An 18,959-nucleotide genomic window follows, 5' to 3' on the forward strand; every position below is an offset into this window, starting at 1 on the left:
AAGAGGAAAAAAAGCAAATTTGTTGCTGTTGGTAGGAGGGCATGGAGGGGAGGGCTTTTCACTCTCCCCAGCATCTTGTGGACGGGAGGTTGAGGGCAATAGAAAAGGCAGCAGACAGGGGCCAAGCCCCACTCTGTACAATATAGAAGAATCTGATATAGATACTTTGTATAAAAGCCACTTGTCCTGTTTGTGTCCTCTTGCTGGCTGGTCAGGCTGGGGGGCTCTGGGGGACAAAGAAGCCAGGCAGGGGGTGGGCCGGGACTCCAGGACACCCCATGGCCCCATTCTCTGGCCGTCCCTTGTGGGGTCACTTTGGATCCTTGGTGGGGGCATAGCAGAGCTCCAGTGGTCGGGACACCTTCCAGAACTTCTCATTCACCAGCTCCAGGGTCAGTGAGCCATTCAGTGTCTACAGAGGTGGCAGAAGGGGGAGCAGAAAAGTGAGTTGGAAAAGATGGTAAGATGAGAGGAAAAGTGACCAAAGGGAGAGGAAAGACAAAGAAACAATAAACGGGGCCCAGCGAGGACACGGGTGATGGGGAAGGACGGACACAGAAAGGAGACAGAGATGCAGAGAAGAGGGCGGGTCGCTGAGGAGGTCGGGTCTGCGGCTGCGCACCCCCCTCCCCTCCCCTGACACTCAGGGGAGCTCACCGTGAACGCCCCGCCCCCGGGAGCGATGTAGATGGTGTACTGCTTTTCGCTGACGCCCTCCAGACTGGGCAAGGCAGGCTCCTCAGGGCCGTCGGCTCCTCCGGCACCCCCACCCTCCCCTCCACCCCCATCAGGTCCCACGGTGGCATCAGAGGTGCCCCCTCCAGGCCCTCCCGGCTCCCCCGCCTCTTGCTGCTGCCTCCGCTCGAGAGCAATGCGCAGGGCCAAGTACTTGGAGAGATGGTCCACTGTGGCATTCCCAGTGGTCTTCACATACCTGGGTAGGAAAGGGGGCAGACTGAGGGCACGGACGCCTCAAATGGAGCAGCCAAGTGGGAGATGGGCACAGGGCCGCTGGGCTGGGGGCTCTTTCTGGGTCTGGACGAGGCCCACTTGTGATGCAGACCATGACCCTTGGTTTCTCAGTGGTCTGGGGAGGACGAGGCTCTCACCTAGTCTGGCAGTATTCTCCTTTCTCCACGAGCAGGGGGTGCGGCCGGAACACGAGCTCGATTTCTCCACCTGGCTCTGGGGGGCTGGGAGCCCCGGGAGGGCTTGGGGGGCCCAGGGTCCCCCCTCCCAGGGTTCCTCCCCGGTCACCCGAGTCTTCAGAGCCGGCGCCCCCACCCACCCCACCAGTGCCACCCCCCCCTGTCCCTACACTGCTGCCCCCTGCGCCCCCTCCTCGGGGTCGCTTGGGAGCAGGGCCTGGGGCTGAGTCCGGGGCCGAGTCTGAGCTCACGTCCTCTCCATCCCCCTCTCCCTCCCCAGGCTCTCCTTCACCCCCACTCATCGTTGTGGTCTGATCTGACCCGGGCATTGGCCGCCTCACACGCTGGGCCCTGTGGGAGCAAGTGGTCAAGATTAGAAAGCACCAAGGATAAGGGCTTTAGACTTTAAACTTCAGAGAATTAAGAAACCAGGGAAATCTCAACGATGATTCCTAATATTTATTCCATACTAATTATGTGCCAAGCACGTTGCTAAGTGTTTGCACTGATTGCCTCAAATTACACAAGTCCTACAGACGCAGGTAATTATACCATTTTTTAAATGGCTGACGAAACTGAGGCTTAGAGAGGTTAAATCATTAGTCTGAGATCATAGTCACTTTGCCTCTCAAAGTGTGGTCCAAGACCCAGTAGCACAGGCTTGAAGAAACACAGAATCTGGGCCCAACTCCTGACCTACCGAATTAGAATGTACATGTTAAAGAAAACTCTCAGGTAATTCAAATACACGTTGAAGACTGAGCAATGCTGCCCTAGGAGGTGATTTACTTCCCGGCAGTGTGACCCCAAAGCTTATGCTCAAAAGTCACTCTACTGCTCTAACTTCTAGAAAGTTAGAAGGTGAGGTATTCATTAAGAATAACAGTGCCAGGGACTTCTCTGGTGGTCCAGCCGCTAAGACTCTGCACTCTCACTGCAGGGGACCTGGGCTGATCCCTAGTCAGGGAACTAGATTCCACATGCTATAACTAAGACCCTCTGCAGCCAAATAAATAAGTATTAAGAAAGAAAACAATAGTAGTGCTAGTTGCTAACTAAAAAGCTATGGTTCACATCCACGACCTCCAGGCATGACAGTTAGATGGTGGTCGGCGCCCAGGATGCTGAGGCCTAGAAGCAGAGACCCCCAGGTGTCTGACCTATGGCTCCGTCCCATTGCCCCGCATCCACCTCCCTGTGGCCCCCAAACCTGTGCATGGCCTGCATGCGCAGCCCCTCCTCGATGCTAGAGCTCAGCGCCTGCTGGTTGTGCAGGCGGCTGAGGCGGATGAGCACCCGGTCTTGGTGGGCCTCGTACTCCTCCCGGCTGGGGTAGATCTTAGAGATCAGAGCATCGAAGTTGGGGTCTGGCCGCAGAGACCGCTTGGATACCAGCTTCTTTCGGCAGGTAGGGCACTCCTTATTCCTGGGGTGGGAGAAAGGTGGCCCTGAGCCTTCAGTCACTGGGGACGGAGGGCCCCCTCTCTCCCCCTGCCCCCACCTCAAACATGTCCCTCCTGTTACCCGCTGCGCAGGGCGGTGACGATGCAGTCAGAGCAGAACCGGTGGAGGCATTCCTTGGTTGTCATCGTGTTCTTCAGCATGTCCAGGCAGATGGGGCACATGAGCTCTGAGTGCAACGACCGGGGGGAAACCGCAATCTCGGTGCCATCCATGATGGCTTCCTGGAGACAGCGACAAGTGGAAAGGCGGTGGTGGAAAGAGGTAAAAGGGATCTTAGAAACAAGCGGTCCATGAAACTGGAGTCTTGAGAAATGCAGTGAGATGGCAGAATCTGGGTACCCCATTTGGCCACTTGAGGAAGAGAGAAATCCTAAGAGTAGGTGCTTTGAAATAGGATGATCTGAGGTTTGGTGATAGGCCTGGAGATGGGCACGGCACAGATTTTCCTTCTAGGGAAGACTTAGTCAACAGAATTTCTTCCAGTGCAGTCCTGGGACTGCCTGTATCAGAATCCCTTATGGTGCATGCTAAAAATGCATTCTGGGGTCCCATCCCATTACTGTTAGTGTGGGGGGGGGGACGGTGTGTGTGTGAGATCCGGCCCAGAATTCCATTTTTAATGCACTCCCAAGGGGAGTCTTAAATGCACTGACTTATGATGCGGAACTGAAGACCAGGGAAGTTAATTTCAGCCTGTTTACTATCTTTCAAGCGAAGACAATAATACTTGGCTCTACCTCTCTGGCACGTCAGTTTGAGAATTAAACGAGCTAAATGTGAAAAATGATTCCAAAGCAGGGTAGGGAGTGAGAAGCTGGGTAGAAAGGGGCCAAAAGTGGAAAAGCGGCTGTGAGAAGGGGGTCTGCGGATGGAGCCGTCTAGTGAAAGGCAGTAAGTTGCAGTCGGAGAACCCCTGTCACCTGCGGGGTCCGATGGAGCTCATACAGGCTCAGTTCCCACGTTTTGCTGGCGTTCTGGGCGTTCGCCGGCGTCGTCATGGTGACCGCACCAGGGCTGCCCCGCCGCCGCGCCGGAGAGGTGGGCTGGCGGATGGGGGAAGGGTGTCAGGGGGCCCGGCCCTCGCGCGGACCCCGCCCTCCGGGGCTCCCCGCACCGCGCCCCCGCGCGGCCCCTCACCCGGGTCCCGCCGTCGGCGCCCCAGCCGCCGCAGCGTCGCTCCCGGGACCGGGCTCTCCGGCCGAGGCCGTCCGGTCCCCAGCCGCCGCTCAGACAGCAGCTCGCACCGCCGCCGCCGCCGCCGCCATGGCCGGGGCGCTGGGCCCTGCGTCACTTCCGCCCGCCCGCGCCCCCACCCCCGGCGGCGGGGACGTCACCCGGAGGCGCGCGCGGGTGGCAGCGCCGTGGACGCCGGTCCCCGCCACCGCCGCCGCCATGGCCCGGGCGCTGGGCCCTGCGTCACTTCCGCCCGCCCGCGCCCCCCACCCCCGGCGGCGGGGACGTCACCCAGAGGCGCGCGCGGGTGGCAGCGCCGTGGACGCCGGTTCCCCGCCCCCGGGGGCCGCGCTCCTGTCCCCGGGCTGGCATCGTCCCCTCCCCGAAGCCCCCGTGGGGTCCTCCGCTCCGCAGGGCGGGGCCCGGTGTCGCCGGACCCCGGGGAGGGGCCGCCTCCCCCAGGCCCGTGCTCCCGGCGGCTCTGGGGGCCTGCGTGCTCGCTTCCCCCGCACGGCTTCTACGCAGTCCCAGCCCGGGATCCCAGGGCGGAGGGGGGGAAAGCCGCAGAGGAGTCTCTGCCGCTGCCGTCCTCCGGCCCCGTGAACACGGCCGAGTTCCGACGTGCCCGGGATCCCCTCCCCACCCGGGGGACCTGCGCCGCCCTCCGCCTTGGCTCTCCCTACACCCTCCGACCCGCTCTCCCCCTCGAGGTTTGGGGGCGACGGCTCGGGACGTCCAGACTCAACTCTCGGCCAGAGCTAAAGACTCGAGAATTGCGTTTGGACAATCAGGAGCCGCGGCCCGGGGCGGGGGAGGGAGGCGCCCGGGAGGTACGGGGGGATGAAGGCACCACGCGGAAGCAGGGACACACACGCACCCGCACGAGGTGGGGCCCCTCTCGGGGACCGCGTGTGCGCGTGTCGTGGCGGGGGCGGGGGGCCCGCCAGGGGCCGAATGTCCGGAGCGGGAAGCGGGCATAAGCCTCCTCCAGGACTTCCCAGTAAAGGAAGGGTCGGGGAAGGAAGAGAAGAGGAAGGGGCAGACCATCCCCATTGAGGGCAGGGGATGAGAAGGGTACGGGGGGCGGGGTAGGGGGAGAGATCCTGATGGGCGTCCTGTCTCCTCCAGCCTGAACTGGGGTTCCAGGACTTGGGCTGCAACTGCCAGGGGGTGGCCTGTCTCTGGGGCAAGGCCGCAGTGGGTCCCCTCACCCCCGCCCCCGGTTCCCTCTACTTCCCTGTCCTCTCCTTCAGTCCGTGGCCAGTCCTTATGTGGGCTCCAGAGTCGATTAGCGCGGACCCCCTCCCCTTCCTCCTCCTCCCAGCCCCCTCCCTTCCTTCTGCTCTCCTCCAGCCCCTTTCATCGGCTGGCCCACTCCCCTAATCCTGGCCCCCTCCCCTAATCCCCCCATCCGACCCCTGGCCGGCTGCAGCTATTGTAAGGTGGAGAGAAAGGGGAGGGGGGACTCAGAGAAAGGAGAGGGGTGGGGGAGGGCCACCTGTTCCAAGACCCCCTCTCAAGGCTAGACTGGACACCAGGATGGGACCATGAACAAATCACCCTTGGGGACTGTAAGGACCCAGGGAACTGGGGGGAAGGGACTAGGGCTACAGGATCAGTGGCAGGGGGTGGGGCAGAGACCCCTCCCTCCAAAAGACCCAGAGTGTCACGCACACACAGTGACACACACTCTCGCCTCTCACACCCGGCGGCGGGGGTTGCCCTGGGAGACCAGGCAGTGAAAGGGAACAATCCTTCGCAAAAGGGAAAGGAGGGGGAGGTGGGGAAGGGTCTGAGGACTTGGACACAAGAAGAACCGGAGGTGGCAGGGAAGAGGTTTTGGAATTTATTAGGGTCACAAGCACCCCTGCCTCCCATATTCAGCATTCCTGAGCCATACACAGCCACCCCTTTTGTAGCCTGGGAACTCCGAGTCCTCATCAGCAGGAGGCCAGCAGAGCAGTGGGGGAGTGAGCAGAGTCCAGGGTCCTTGAGGCAGTTACATGAAAAGACCTCCTGGGAGGGGCAGAAACATTTGGACAGATGTGTAGGTGGAGACACACCGGCTGCAGGGGAGGCGCCCACTTCTGTCCCTGGCCTCTGGGAACTCCTGCCCTCCCCTCGGTGGCTCCAGACTCCTCTCATTAGCTTTCTCCTATCGTCTGGGTTCGACTTCTCTGCCCTCTTCCTCCCCAAGATGGCCTCATACCAGTGACTTCCACTGATGCCCCTGTGATGTATCCACTGTCTTCAGATGCCAAGAATGCGACGACATCTGCCACATCTATGGGAGTGTAGGGGAGAGAGCAGAATCCTCACTCTCACAGACCCAAAGTAGCTGTCACCTCCCACCAGAATCCTACCCCTCCCCCCAATACCAATCTTGGTGAGACCTCCCCCCCGCAGATACCATAGACTTTCTGGTCTCTTCATTCAGTGCTCACCCTCAGGGTTCCCCATATGTGCCATTGGGATCATTCCAGTCACCTGTAAGGAAACACTCATGTGACTTAAAGTTTCTTTTGTGGGTTCCCTGTGTAGTTGTTGACTGTCTGCTGTTTGCCTTGCACTGAGCCCAAGCAGCCTCTCTCTGAAGCCTGGAGACGCTGGCCTCTGAATCATTCTGCCCTCCACCCACAGTCTCCTACCTTGTCCAGCACTTTCTGTGGCACTTTCTGGGTCATGGGTGTTCTAATGAACCCTGGGAGGACACTGTTGCACCGGATCCCGTGTCTGTGGAAAGGCGAGTGTCTGCTGACTCCAGGGAGGACTGAACACTGAGCCCTTCCTCTGATTTTTCACATGCCCCCAGGCGTCTGACCAACCGTCCAAGTTCCCGGGCTGCAGACTGGGTCAGCCCAATCACTCCAGCCTTGGATGCTGCATAGTTTGTCTGTCCCATGTTCCCCACCTATGGGTGCGCCGGAGACGTGGCATGAGTCAGGGGTCACAAGGAGGGGCTCTCCTCTCTGTGCCCACTTGACTGGCTCACCTCCTCCCAGCTCAGCCTGACCTTGCCTATGATGCTACTGATGTTGATGATGGAGCCAGGAGAGCCGCTGGACACCAGGGCTTGGGCTGCCGCCTGAGTGACGAGAAAGATGCCCTGTGGGTGGAGCGGGAAAGTCACAAGGCAGGAAGGATCAGTTGGGGTGACGGTCCTCCAACTCTCTCCCCAGGCTAGAGAACCCAGAAGTCACGGGTTCAGAGGTCACCACCTTGAGGTTGACAGCTATGACTTTGTCCCAGTTGTCCTCAGACATGTGGAGTAGAAATTCATCCCTGGTGATGCCCGCACAGGACACAACGACAGACGGCGGGCGAGAAAAGCAGGCCTGTGGTGGGGGGTGGGGCGGGGGTTACACACCGAGAAACCGTGTAGAGCCGAGGGCCGTGGAGGCAATGTTATAGGGCTTTAAAGGGGCGAGGGCGTCTGGCTTTCACCTGCACTTGCTCCAGCAGGCGCCTGGCGGCCCCTGCCTCGGACACGTCAGCCTGGAAGGCGGCGTGGGCTCCGCGGGGCGCCCCCTCCTCGCTCCCCGGCCCTCCCAGCAGCTGCACCGTCTCCCGCGCCGCGGCCCCGTCCAGGTCGCAAGCGGCTACGGCGGCCCCCTCGGCGGCGAGGCGCACGCTGACGGCGCGGCCGATGCCGCCGCCCGCACCTGGGACGGGAGAGGACAAGCGGGCGCGGGGTCAGAGGTCAGCGGGGCGCAGAGGTAGTGAGACCCGGGCCGGAGATCAGGGCGACTGCGCAGCCCGACGGCGCGCCCCGGACGTCACTGTGGCACCCCAACCCGCCCTGGAGAGGACCCCCCACCTGTAACCAGGGCCAACGCGGAGCGCAATCGGAGCGGAGTCGCCATGACGGCCGGCGGCCGGGCGGGGCCCCACGCTGGGCCACTCCGAGCGCAGAGGGGGCGCGGCTAGCGCGGAGCCGAGCCAATCGAAGCCCGGCGGGCGGCCACAGGCGGGGCCGGCCCCCAGCCGCGGGGGCGAGACCAGGCGCCGCTGCTGGGGGGCCTGGGGAGCCGAGGCAAGGGGGCCCCAACCCCCCGAAAAAGACAAAGACTGCGCGTGGAACGCAAGGTCCGAGGGTTTTATTTCCGGTCCCCACCCCTCCTCTATTCAAAGTAATATAAAAGAATAGAAACAAAAACATCAGGCCATGAGATTAGCAAGTAGCCATTCCCGCCCCACCCCCCAATCACTCCCAAATCAGGTCACACGATTGACGTTTATCCCCGACTTCTGCTCCTCCCTTTGTGGAGGGCTCTGGTCTTCCCTGGAGCCTCCACCACCGGGCGGGAGAGAGGGAGGGGGCCCCTGGAGAAGCCTGTGTGTGGCGGCTTGGTCCTCTGTGAACAGGTGGGGTGGGGGACGTGGGGTAGGCTGCCAGGACTCCTCTCTTTCCGCCTTCTGGCTCCAGTCCTCAAACCCAGCAACATGGTCAGCACGTGCCCAACACTATGGTCCCTCTGGGCGTCATCCTCACCTCTGCAGCCCCTGCATGACTGCCAGATCTTGACAGCCCTCAAGCCAAAGTCACCATTTCCCTAGGATACAACTCTCCTTTGGCAGATGTCCTAGGCCAGGACCCCCAGCCTCCACAGACCCCTGACCTGGAGGGCTTAGAGGCTAGAGGTTTGGGGCTGGTTTACCCCATCTCTCACTCGAGATGGGCAATCAACACCATCATGACAACTCCTCCCAACAGCCCCAGCACCTCCAGAAGTGACTGCAATGGTGATGCCTCCCTCAACAGCTCAGGCAACACCGACACCGTTGCTACATAGATAAAGCCACCAGCAGTGAATGGCAGAATCCAGCCAGGACCTGCGCCGCCTGCAACTTCACTGCCCACTGCCCCTCCTTCAGTTAGAAGGGCACAGGCTGTGCCTGCCAGTGCCCCTACTGCCGTCAGTAGTTGTAGACGCATCGCCTGGCGGGCAGAAAAGAGAGAGAGGCACTCATCAACATCTAAAGGTTATCGGTGGTTTAGACATGGCTGGAATGGTCTAGGAGTGCATGAATAGGGTGCATGTCCTTGGAAACTAAAGAGTAAAGCAAAAAGAGGGGGGCCTAGAATAGACACTTTCTGAAAGATCTTAGAACAAGAGTTCCCTTTCCACAGACCTTCTGACTCAACAGGTCACAGGAGGGGGCACAGTGTGAAAGACCCCTATACTATTCAGATGGTTTCTGGATCACAGCTCAAGAACTACTGAACTGCAAGACAAACATAACTTCCTCCTTTTCACTACTAGAGGATCCACTGCCACCAATACAGGCACACCTCAGAAATACTGTGAGTTCAGTCCCAGACCATCACAATAAAGCAAGTCACATGAATGGTTTAGTTTCCCAGTGCATGTAAGTTATGTTTACACTATCCTGTAAGTGTGCAGTAGCATTATACCTACAATGTAAGAGCTTAATTAAAAAATACTCTACCGATTAAAAAAGGCTAACCATCACCTAAGCCTTCAGCAAGCAGCAATCTTTTTGCTATAGTAACATCGAAGATCACAGATCAAGGTAACAATAATGAAAATGCTTGAAATGTTGCAAGAACTACCAAACTGTGACTCAGATGTGAAGTAAACAAACAGTGTTGGAAGAAAGGTATCAAAAGACTTGCTCAACAGAGTGTTGCTACAAATTTGTAAAAAATGCAGTATCTGCTAAGTGCCATACAGAAACACAAAAAAACAAAGTATGCCTGTAGTACAATTTGTTTCAAACTCATGAGTGGCAGCCTGGGTTGGGGCTAGGTGAGCAGAGGGTAAAGGGCTTGAGGCAACCATGTTTGGTGTACACCATCACCAACCTGCTTTTTGCTGCAGCCAGACTGGACCAAGATGGCAAAGTCTCCAACTTCATGGGGCACCTCATGTAGCAGAACAGTCATTGTGGTCAGGATCCCCAGCCCCCGGCCCCCTCGAAATGAAGCACCAATGGCTAGACCGTCCGTGAAGTTGTGTGCCAGGTCAGCAGCCAAGTTCAGGTACCCTGATACACGTAGGTCTTTTACAGGAGAAAGGGAAGATGAAACAGTTAGAGGCATTCATCACCCCTAGTCCCAGCCATGATCAGCCATCATCACATCTCCCCGAGAGACCACTTCATATCCAGCCCCAGTATTTCCCAGACACCTGCCATCACCCACAGCACTATTTCCAGCAATTCACAACTATGTCTCTTGCCCAAGCCTATGGAACCCTGGCTCTCACCTGACCCTGCTTTCTCCTCTTCAGTGTTCTGAGGTCTCACTGGCCCATCTTTGGGCCTTGTACTCCCCCCTCTCCTCTTCCTCAATGCCCCTGCCTCCTTTTCTTCTTCCTCTGAGCTCTGTTTCTCCTTCGAAGAACGCTCTGTACGTGAAAAAAGGAATTGGTGTAAGCGGAGAACAAAGATCTGCCAATATATCCTCACAAGGCTAGTCTCCTCCCACTTCAGAACCTTAAAATAAGGAGATCCAAAGGTAGGCAATGTGGCTTTCAGAAAAATTGTTCCTGGGCTCACCCTGTCTTCCATGTTCATGACTTCCATGTGTGTGACCATGAGCATGTCCATGTCCGTGACTGTGTCCATGTCCTCCTTTTACATGTCTCACAAATTTCTCCACCACAAGAAAGGCGACAATTCCACTGAGGACCCACAGTCCCACAGAGAGAATGGGGCCCTGGCCTGGGAATAGATGTATTGAGACCTTAAGGGAGATGTGGATTCTGGACTCTTCCTCCCCAAGCACAGGAGAAGAGCAGGAGAGATAGACCTTCTCCAGCACCCCAACCCGTGTCTCCACCCACCCCTTCCTCACCACTGTGGGAATGTCCATGTCCTGGCTGCTCCAGAGGGTGGTGAGAATGAGGTTCTGGAAGAAGAGAGAGAAAAGGCCCGATGAGGGAACCAAGCAAGGGGTGTGTATTTGCAGGAACATTAGAAGGTCAGGGGTCACAAAGGGGAAAGAACAGTCTTGCCCAAAGACTAAAATACATTAAGGTTTGAGGTAGAAGCTAAAGATCACTTACCCAAAGCATGAGGAATGAGGTGCAGGAAAGCATCTCCCAAGAGCCCACCAGAAGCAAAACTCAGCAAGATCTGGAGCAAAGAGCGGTGGCGAGGGGAGTTTGACTCCACAGGGATAAGAAAGAGGACGAAAAATGGAGCTGCAGAGATCAGCACCGTGGCCCCCAGTGCCTGGTGAGGGAGAATCAGGGGTTAAGAAGTGTGGGGTTTCCCAACAATACAGCATCAGCCTCCCTCTGCCCCATCCCCAGGGGACTCACATAGGCCCAGAGGGTGACAGTGTCCAGGTCCTGCTTGACGCCTAGAGCCCCAGACTCCCTATAGCCTCCATGGCTGTGCTCATGGTCATGTCCGTGTCCTCGGTGGTGGAGGCTCTCATGGGAATGGCCGTGACTATGGCCATGGTGCAAATCCTCGTGTGCATGTCCGTGGTCGTGACCGTGGGTATGCCCATGCCAGATGCTCTCGTGAGTGTGGCCGTGGCCATGGGCATGGCTGTGTCCGTGGTGGAAATCCTCATGTGAGTGCCTGTGGCTGTGGCCGTGGAAGTCCTCGTGCAGGTCTTCGTACAGGTCTCCATGACCCCCGTGTCCGGCCACTAGCAGCCCCAAGGCCGCCCAGGTCAGCAGTCCCACGGCCACCCAGCGCGGGGCCCCCAGGCCTCTGGCCATCACGCTGACCAGAGGGACAGAGACAATGACTCCACTTGGCCCTCACTTCTACACCCATGCGGGGTCCGCTTTACTCCGTCCGCGCCCACCGTCCACTTCTATGGGCTGCTCCCCCATTCCGTTCTGTTCCCACCCACATTGTTCCCGAGACTCTCTTTATCCCGAACCCCTTCCCTGATACCGGGCCCCCGGGATTCCGCTCTAGGCTTCGATCCTCCACTTTATGGACTCTCTGGGCTCTCGTCTCTATGACCCGCAAGGTGAGGAAAAGGGCCTGGAAAGGACAGTAGAGAAAAGCAGGGAATTCTCACCGGCTCCGGGATCCTCTCCTTTCCCGGTTTGCTCGGACGTGGCAGTCCCGCCCCTAGCTCCCGCGATAACTTGGGAGTCCCGTTCTACCTCGGTCCCAGCACCTTTACCAATATGGCCGCACTCCGGGGGGCGGGGATGCGGGCCAGCCCTGGCGCGCATGCGCGGACGTGGAGGTTATTTGAGGGGATGCCGGGCGAGACTGGCTAACAGGCGGGAGAAGACCGCCTCCTCCGTTTCCAACTAGACGAGGGGGCGGGAACTAGCGCGGAGACTTCCTGCCTATACCAAGATGGCTGCCACACTGGCGCTGTCATTTTGGTACAGGGCCGGGCGAAGCGCTTAGTTTGACCCGGTTGAAGCCAGAGTCGTTTTCTCTGGGGCTTCCTAGTGCTCGGCTCGTCCCCCCGAGCGGTCCTCGGGAACCCCTGGTGCTGCTCGGCGTCCCTACACTCAGCCGGGATTCATGTCTTGGGCTGCGCGCCCGCCCTTCCTCCCCCAGCGGCATGCCGCAGGGCAGTGTGGGCCGGTGGGGGTGCGAAAAGAAATGCATTGTGGGGTCGCGTCCCGGTGGCGGCGGCGGCGGCCCTGGCTGGATCCCGCGGCGGCGGCGGCGGCGGCGGCGGCCGGAGGACAGCAAGCCCCGGAGCCGGAGCCGGGGGAGGCTGGACGGGACGGGATGGGCGACAGCGGGCGGGGTGAGTGAGCCCGCAGACGGGCCCGGGCGCCGAGACCCCGACACCGGCGGCCCCTTCCCCCTCCCGGGCGCTCTCCTGGGCGCCCCCGCCCCCTTGTTTGTAAACACGCGTCCCCTCCTCCCGGGGGCCGCAGTGCCCTGCCCCCGGGGCGGGGCGGCCAGGGGGCGCTTCCGCTCTCCCAGCGGCGGCCGCCGGAGGCCCGGCTCCCCCGCGGTCCCCGGCGCAGGGCCCCGGTCCTCGAGCCTGAGGACCCTGGACGTTGGGAGGCGAGTTCCGCGCCCTCGGCGGGGTCTCTCTCCCCTGCACGTTCGGGCGGCGAGCTGGGAGTGCAGAGGCTGGCGGGTTCCCCCCACGTGCTGCCCCACCCACACGAGACGCCTCCGGCCTGGGGTGGCCAAATTCACTACTTGGAGCTTGCCTCCCTTCAGCTCTCCTCCTCTCGTTTATCAGCCCCCTCCTCCCACCACGATTAGGGCTTCAGCCCTTGTTTGGCAGTAGGCTGCCTCTGGACTTGGGAACGGGTGGGATGGGGACGCGGTGGGGAAATCAGAGAGAAAGAATGGAAGTCTCCCGTTGGGCTATGCAAGACTCATTTTCTCTTTTTGTCTCTCCTGTCTCTGTGTGTCTGTACCTGTGTGTACCCTCCCTCACCCCCCAGACTCGCGGAGCCCAGACAGTTCCTCCCCAAATCCCCTTCCCCAGGGGGCCGCTCCCCCTTCTCCTCCCGGACCACCCTTGCCCCCTTCAGCAGCTGCGACCCTTGGAGGTTCTGGGGCTCCACCCCCACCCTCGATGCCACCCCCACCACTGGGCTCCCCCTTCCCGGTTATCAGCTCTTCCATGGGGTCCCCCGGCCTCCCCCCTCCAGCTCCCCCAGGATTCTCCGGGCCTGTCAGCAGTCCCCAGGTGAGAGGTTGTGACCCACTTAACTGCCTCTCCACTTTCGTTTCCCCTGTTTTCCTCCTGACCCCAGATCTTTGTATGAACTTCCCTGGTCCACTGAACTTCTAGTCTTGGCAAGCTTGTGGTCCTTGTGAAACCCCTGGCTCTTCCTGTGGTGCCACTGAACTTTCAGTGCACGCCTCTTCCCCAGTACTATAAAAGAACCTATTATTCTTGATTTTGTCTATCAGTGATTTTTTTCGCCTTTTTGGTCCCATCTGCCCTTCTAAGATAAAAGCCCTTTGGGGCCACTGTGTTGCACAATTTCAGGGGACCGTTATGTCTCCTCTCTTCGGGGTTGTGCTCCAGGGGTGGCCCTTCCCAGGCACTGCAGCGTAGTGTTCTTTGTAACTTGCAGTGCAGGGCCCTGCGTAGGTGGTAGAGAATGATGTCCGTCCCCTCTGAGAGATTATCCTTCCCAATGAGTCTCCCTGTGACTTCCCTATTTCCCCCATCCCAGATTAACTCAACAGTGTCGCTCCCTGGGGGTGGGTCTGGCCCCCCTGAAGATGTGAAGCCACCAGTCTTAGGGGTCCGGGGCCTGCACTGTCCACCCCCTCCAGGTGGCCCTGGGGCTGGCAAACGGCTATGTGCAATCTGCGGGGACCGAAGCTCAGGTATGGGGCTCAGAGGACTAGCAGGGAGGAAGAGAGTATGTGTACCACGTACCATCATCTGGGGGATTCCCAGGGGCTCATGAGGTTTTGTTTGAGCTAGTGAACTGGGAGAGGCGTGATGAGAATTGAGGAACCTCCGGCTTAGATTTGGGGTGGGAGGTTGGTCAGAGGGGGGAGGGGACTGGTCTGGGGTTTTTGAACCCTGAGAAGAATGGAACTATATCATCCCTCACGTCCTGGTTCGCTAAGTTTGATGGGGGTAGGGTGGGCAGGAGGAGGTGGACGGGAGCCTTCGTGGCCCAGGGTGTACGTGCAGTCTCACTGCCCTTCCTCGTCTCACAGGCAAACACTACGGGGTTTACAGCTGCGAGGGCTGCAAAGGCTTCTTCAAGCGCACCATCCGTAAGGACCTGACCTACTCTTGCCGGGACAACAAGGACTGCACGGTGGACAAGCGCCAGCGGAACCGCTGTCAGTACTGCCGCTACCAGAAGTGCCTGGCTACTGGCATGAAGAGGGAGGGTAAGGGGCCTCCCCTTGTGCCCTGTGGGAGGAGGGGAGGGAGCAGTTCCGGGACCGCCCTCTCTGGAAGGCGGGGCCTCTCTCTCTCCTCCAGAGGGCGCTGTTTCATTCCTCTCTCCCATGCACATCCGCTCTCCTCCCTGGTACCCTGATCTGGTCCCTTGAGTTTCCTTCTTAATGGTTCTGCCATTCGGGCCTGAACCTCTGACCACCACCCACCCCCTCACCCCGGGCTGGTGCTAGGATCACTTTTCCTTCCCCAGGATGGTTTCTCTAGCTCTCCCTCTCTAACCGGATTAGCTTTTCTTCTCTTTGAGCCCGCCTTCCACTCTGGCCTCTTGCCTCCGTGGTATCTGTGTTGGCTTCTCCAGACTCTGGGACTGTGCTCTCTTAAACTGCAGCCTTTACTAAAAGACCCCCAAAACATCTTTCCCTCTTTTTTCTCTCTCTTTTAAGTCTGATTCTGAAATCCTGAGAGAGATGCTTTAGGGAGTTTACATTGGTCACCTGCCTCATTTTAGAGAAGATGAGCCTGAAGCCTGGCTTTCCCCAGTCATGCAACATAAGAGTGACAGGCCTGGGATCAGAACCCATGTCCCTGAAGATCCAGGCCCAGTGCACCTTCTGCTGCCGCTTGGTTGAGTCAGAAGAACACCAGATTTGCAGTCAGGAACACTTAGGTTTAGATGTATGATGCGCCATGTATCGTGTGAACTTGGACAAAGTGTTTTAATGAACTGCCTCAAAATTGTTATCTTTAAAAATGGGGTCAAGAGCTCACAGGGTGGTATAATACTGGAGTGAATGTTAAAGCACGCTTGTCATGTTTCTTCGTATGTAGTAGGCCTTCTGTTTAAATGTTAGCTTTCTGTCTAATTTTTCTGTCCACCTCTTTTACTTCTTGGAGTAGTCATCTGTTCTTTCATAACTCCTGTGTCTAGACTGCCACAAATATGCTGTGGTTTCAAGTGACTTCCCCAGTTTCTATAAATATCTTCTGAGTTAGGCCAGGAGACCCCGATATGGCCCTAAGGACACTTTGGAATCTCCTCATGGCTGGCTGCTGACTCTCCATTTTTCTCTTCTCCTTCCCCCTCCCCCTTAGCTGTGCAGGAGGAGCGTCAGCGGGGGAAGGACAAAGACGGGGATGGGGAGGGTGCCGGGGGAGCCCCCGAGGAGATGCCTGTGGACAGGATCCTGGAGGCGGAGCTTGCTGTGGAGCAGAAGAGTGACCAGGGCGTGGAGGGTCCCGGGGGGACTGGGGGCAGCGGCAGCAGCGTGAGTGCTCTCCTTCCTGCTGGGGTGGGGGGGGTGCGTGGGCTAGGTCTGTGCTATCTCCCGCTCCTGTCCCTTCCCCTCACCACCGCTTCACACTGCCAGGGGCTGGAAGTGCCCCCAGACACGGTCTCACATCTGACGTGGGCATGGTAGCGTCCTCTGTCCTCACTCCCAAAACAGCCACAGGCAAGTCACACATTAACGGTTGTCTTCCTGAATGCCAGAAGAGCAGGAGTGGGTTCAGATGGGGCTTGAAGAGACTGCAGATAAGGTGCTGGTTTAGTCGCTAAGTTGTGTCCGACTTTGCGACCCCATGGACTGTAGCCCACCAGGCTCTTCTGTCCATGGGATTTTCCAAGCAAGAGTACTGGAGTGGGTTGTCATTTTCTTCTCCAGAGGATCTTCCCCACCCAGGGATTGAACCTGGGTCTCCTGCTTTGCAGGTGGATTCTTTACTGAATGAGCCACCAGGGAATCGTCCAAAGTGTTTTATGGTTGGGGGTTTCCCAGTGTGCTTCCAAACCTCCCGTAACACTGAGCCCTCATCTCTGCAGCCAAATGACCCTGTGACCAACATCTGCCAGGCAGCTGACAAACAGCTCTTCACACTTGTTGAGTGGGCGAAGAGGATCCCCCACTTTTCCTCCTTGCCCCTGGATGACCAGGTCATATTGCTACGGGCAGGTCAGTGACCTTGGACCCCTCGGACCTCTTGTCTTTGGACCCCTCTTGGACCTCCTGACCTTCAGGGACCCCAGTGACCTTACCTTGCGTTTTCAGGGAGCCAGTTTCGTTGACCTCACCCCCTCTTCTCCCCTTCCTTCAATGTGCTCTCCACCCTGTGGCCTCGTCCCTGGCCCCTGACCCTTGTGGGCACCCCCCTGCCCCCCCAGGCTGGAACGAGCTGCTCATCGCCTCCTTCTCTCACCGATCCATCGATGTCCGAGATGGCATCCTCCTCGCCACAGGTCTCCACGTGCACCGCAACTCGGCCCATTCTGCAGGCGTGGGAGCCATCTTTGATAGGTCAGTGGCCCTCAGCTGGGCTGGCCTGGTGGTCGAGGGGGCGGGGCTATAGGCTGGTCCGTGTCCAAGGCTGGCTGAGCTGTGACCTTTGAGTGACCTGCAGGTCCCTCTCCAGGGTGCTGACAGAGCTAGTGTCCAAAATGCGGGACATGAGGATGGACAAGACAGAACTTGGCTGCCTGCGGGCAATCATTCTGTTCAATCCAGGTAAGAGGAGGGCTGCCCCTGTTCCTCAAGACCCAGGCAGCCTTGCAGCCGCCTCTTCTTCGGAGACTCCTCAGTTACCCAGCTGCCCCCCTCAACCTAGAAATCTCCCAGCTGACCAAGAGGAACCCACATTCGTTGAAAAACATTCCCTTTTCGATCCCATCCCCCAGACCCTTTGCGCTCCGCTTCCCTGGCCAGGCATTTGGTGAAGGGTGTGTAGGTGGTGCCCAGAAGGAACATCGTGTGGGCCATGTCTCCTCATTTGTCCTGGTTTGATTGGTCTTCTTTCCTCTTCCTCCTCTCTTCCTGCCATCCCAGATGCCAAGGGCCTCTCCAACCCCAGCGAGGTCGAGGTCCTGCGAGAGAAAGTATATGCGTCCCTGGAGACCTACTGCAAACAGAAGTACCCTGAGCAACAGGGCCGGTGAGACGGCGCTGAGGGGCCCCAGGCCCGCACCGGGGTGGGGGTGCCACCAGGGCGTGTTCAGGGCCCACGTGGCCCCAGCTCTTACACAGCATCTCCCATGCCCTCAGGTTTGCCAAGCTGCTGCTGCGTCTTCCTGCTCTCAGGTCCATAGGCCTTAAGTGTCTAGAGCATCTGTTTTTCTTCAAGCTCATCGGCGACACCCCCATCGACACCTTCCTCATGGAGATGCTTGAGGCTCCACACCAGCTGGCCTGAGCCCACACGCAGACGTGCTGTTCCTCTCGCTGGGGGAGAGCACAGCAGCAAGGGACTCTGGGCCTTGGGGCAGGGTGGGGAGGGACTGTGTTCCTAGAATCTTGATGGGATGGAGGAGCACAGGGCAGAACTGATGCCTCCAGGGGGTGTCCCTAAACCCTGCAAGGGTTTGCTTGAGGTCCCAAGTCAGAGGGACCCAGACCACTGGTGGGCCTCTCCCTGCGGCGGCCTTGAGTCTCCAAGTTTGTCTGGCTCTGCCACGGTCTGGGGGGCTTTCAGAACTCCAGCCTGGAGTGGCCTCTCCTCCCCCAGCACAAAGCCCCAGCCTTGTTCCCAGGTCCTTGCTGCTCGTCGTCTTGCCTCACTCGGCATCCCCATCCGAAGAATGGAAAGAACTCCCACAGAGATGGATATTGGGGGGCAGGCCCCCCAAACTGATGGACATGGGAGGAAAGCTCTGCCAGGCCTTCCTCTAACCCAGCCTGGCAGATGGGGGCTTCTCTGGAAGGAGGGGACCCTGTCACTGTCTCCTGGCCAGAGTCCCGTCTCACACTTCCCCACCTCCGGCAGTCAGAAGGTCCCAGGCTCTACGGGGTGAGCCCGGGGCTGCAGAGAAAGGTGGTGGTGGTGGTGGTGAAGGGGTGGTGGGAACCCATCTGCTATTTTTAATTTTCTCGAGGACAGAGACTTGCAGTTAGACTCAAAGAAGTACTGTACTTCCCCAGGTTGACTAAGAGATGCCAGTGGTGGAGGTGGTGTCTGGGAAAGGCAGAGCCTGGGGTGCTCTGGGTTCTCTGCGGCTCTTCTGTCTGTGTTGGGGAAGGGGCCTGGGCTGAGGTCAGGGCCGGGGTGGTGAGTAGTCCTCAGCCCTTTCCCATCTCAGCTCCCCCTGCAGCCCCGGGCTCACCCGGCAGAGCCTGGGACACTGAGTGTCCTGGCCTGATTGAGGGGAGATGGCCGGCCTGCGGAGGGGAGGTGCTGGGCTGCATGACTTCTGCCCTGAGGCTCTTGTCTCCAGGGTTCCCTTCCCCGATCTTTCACTCACATAAAATCGCTTTCAAATTAAAATCGCTGTTTTCTGGACTGAGGTGACTGTCTTGGGGGTGGGGAGGAGCACCGCCCCGGTCGCGGGTGGGAGGGTATCCGGTGGGGCGCACTCCCTGGACGCTGCGGCTGCCGCCGTAGTTCCTTGG

At 58.9% G+C, this 18,959-nt stretch overlaps 4 protein-coding genes across 7 annotated transcripts; 1 reads left to right on the forward strand and 3 right to left on the reverse strand.

Moving 5' to 3' along the window:
• Window position 1: 1 nt before the first annotated feature.
• Window positions 2-3,884, reverse strand: RING1 (ring finger protein 1). The gene is made up of 7 exons (XM_040249140.1): window positions 3,750-3,884; window positions 3,533-3,655; window positions 2,673-2,833; window positions 2,359-2,574; window positions 1,110-1,499; window positions 658-934; window positions 2-412 (listed from the first exon to the last, which is right to left on the reverse strand). The coding sequence occupies exons 2-7, from the start codon at window positions 3,608-3,610 to the stop codon at window positions 311-313; spliced, it is 1,224 nt and encodes a 407-aa protein (XP_040105074.1). The 5' UTR covers window positions 3,611-3,655; window positions 3,750-3,884; the 3' UTR covers window positions 2-310.
• Window positions 3,885-5,608: 1,724 nt separating this feature from the next.
• On the reverse strand, window positions 5,609-7,681 carry HSD17B8 (hydroxysteroid 17-beta dehydrogenase 8). 3 transcript variants are annotated; one of them, XM_040249146.1, is made up of 9 exons: window positions 7,603-7,681; window positions 7,230-7,447; window positions 7,004-7,120; window positions 6,799-6,891; window positions 6,611-6,696; window positions 6,434-6,518; window positions 6,230-6,272; window positions 5,995-6,069; window positions 5,609-5,801 (listed from the first exon to the last, which is right to left on the reverse strand). In XM_040249146.1, the coding sequence occupies exons 1-9, from the start codon at window positions 7,646-7,648 to the stop codon at window positions 5,785-5,787; spliced, it is 780 nt and encodes a 259-aa protein (XP_040105080.1). In that variant the 5' UTR covers window positions 7,649-7,681; the 3' UTR covers window positions 5,609-5,784. The 3 variants fall into 3 exon arrangements, 2 of the variants coding, with proteins under 2 accessions (XP_040105080.1, XP_040105079.1); XM_040249145.1 differs by having other exon boundaries at window positions 6,778-6,891; XR_005722647.1 differs by having other exon boundaries at window positions 5,784-5,801; window positions 6,196-6,272; window positions 6,778-6,891.
• Window positions 7,682-7,867: 186 nt separating this feature from the next.
• On the reverse strand, window positions 7,868-11,940 carry SLC39A7 (solute carrier family 39 member 7). Its single transcript, XM_040249144.1, has 8 exons — window positions 11,797-11,940; window positions 11,075-11,489; window positions 10,817-10,985; window positions 10,606-10,659; window positions 10,308-10,472; window positions 10,016-10,156; window positions 9,613-9,809; window positions 7,868-8,724 (listed from the first exon to the last, which is right to left on the reverse strand). The coding sequence occupies exons 2-8, from the start codon at window positions 11,483-11,485 to the stop codon at window positions 8,452-8,454; spliced, it is 1,410 nt and encodes a 469-aa protein (XP_040105078.1). The 5' UTR covers window positions 11,486-11,489; window positions 11,797-11,940; the 3' UTR covers window positions 7,868-8,451.
• A 97-nt stretch (window positions 11,941-12,037) lies between these two features.
• Window positions 12,038-18,849, forward strand: RXRB (retinoid X receptor beta). Of its 2 annotated transcripts, none has more exons than XM_040249142.1 (10): window positions 12,038-12,492; window positions 13,151-13,398; window positions 13,895-14,051; window positions 14,394-14,573; window positions 15,679-15,851; window positions 16,406-16,535; window positions 16,745-16,877; window positions 16,981-17,084; window positions 17,403-17,508; window positions 17,619-18,849. In XM_040249142.1, the coding sequence occupies exons 1-10, from the start codon at window positions 12,261-12,263 to the stop codon at window positions 17,764-17,766; spliced, it is 1,611 nt and encodes a 536-aa protein (XP_040105076.1). In that variant the 5' UTR covers window positions 12,038-12,260; the 3' UTR covers window positions 17,767-18,849. The 2 variants fall into 2 exon arrangements, with proteins under 2 accessions (XP_040105076.1, XP_040105077.1); XM_040249143.1 differs by having other exon boundaries at window positions 16,993-17,084.
• The last annotated feature ends 110 nt before the right edge of the window (window positions 18,850-18,959 follow it).

The sequence above is a fragment of the Oryx dammah genome, unplaced genomic scaffold (genome assembly GCF_014754425.2).
Source record: "Oryx dammah isolate SB20612 unplaced genomic scaffold, SCBI_Odam_1.1 HiC_scaffold_11, whole genome shotgun sequence".
NCBI classification, from domain to species: Eukaryota; Metazoa; Chordata; class Mammalia; order Artiodactyla; family Bovidae; genus Oryx; species Oryx dammah.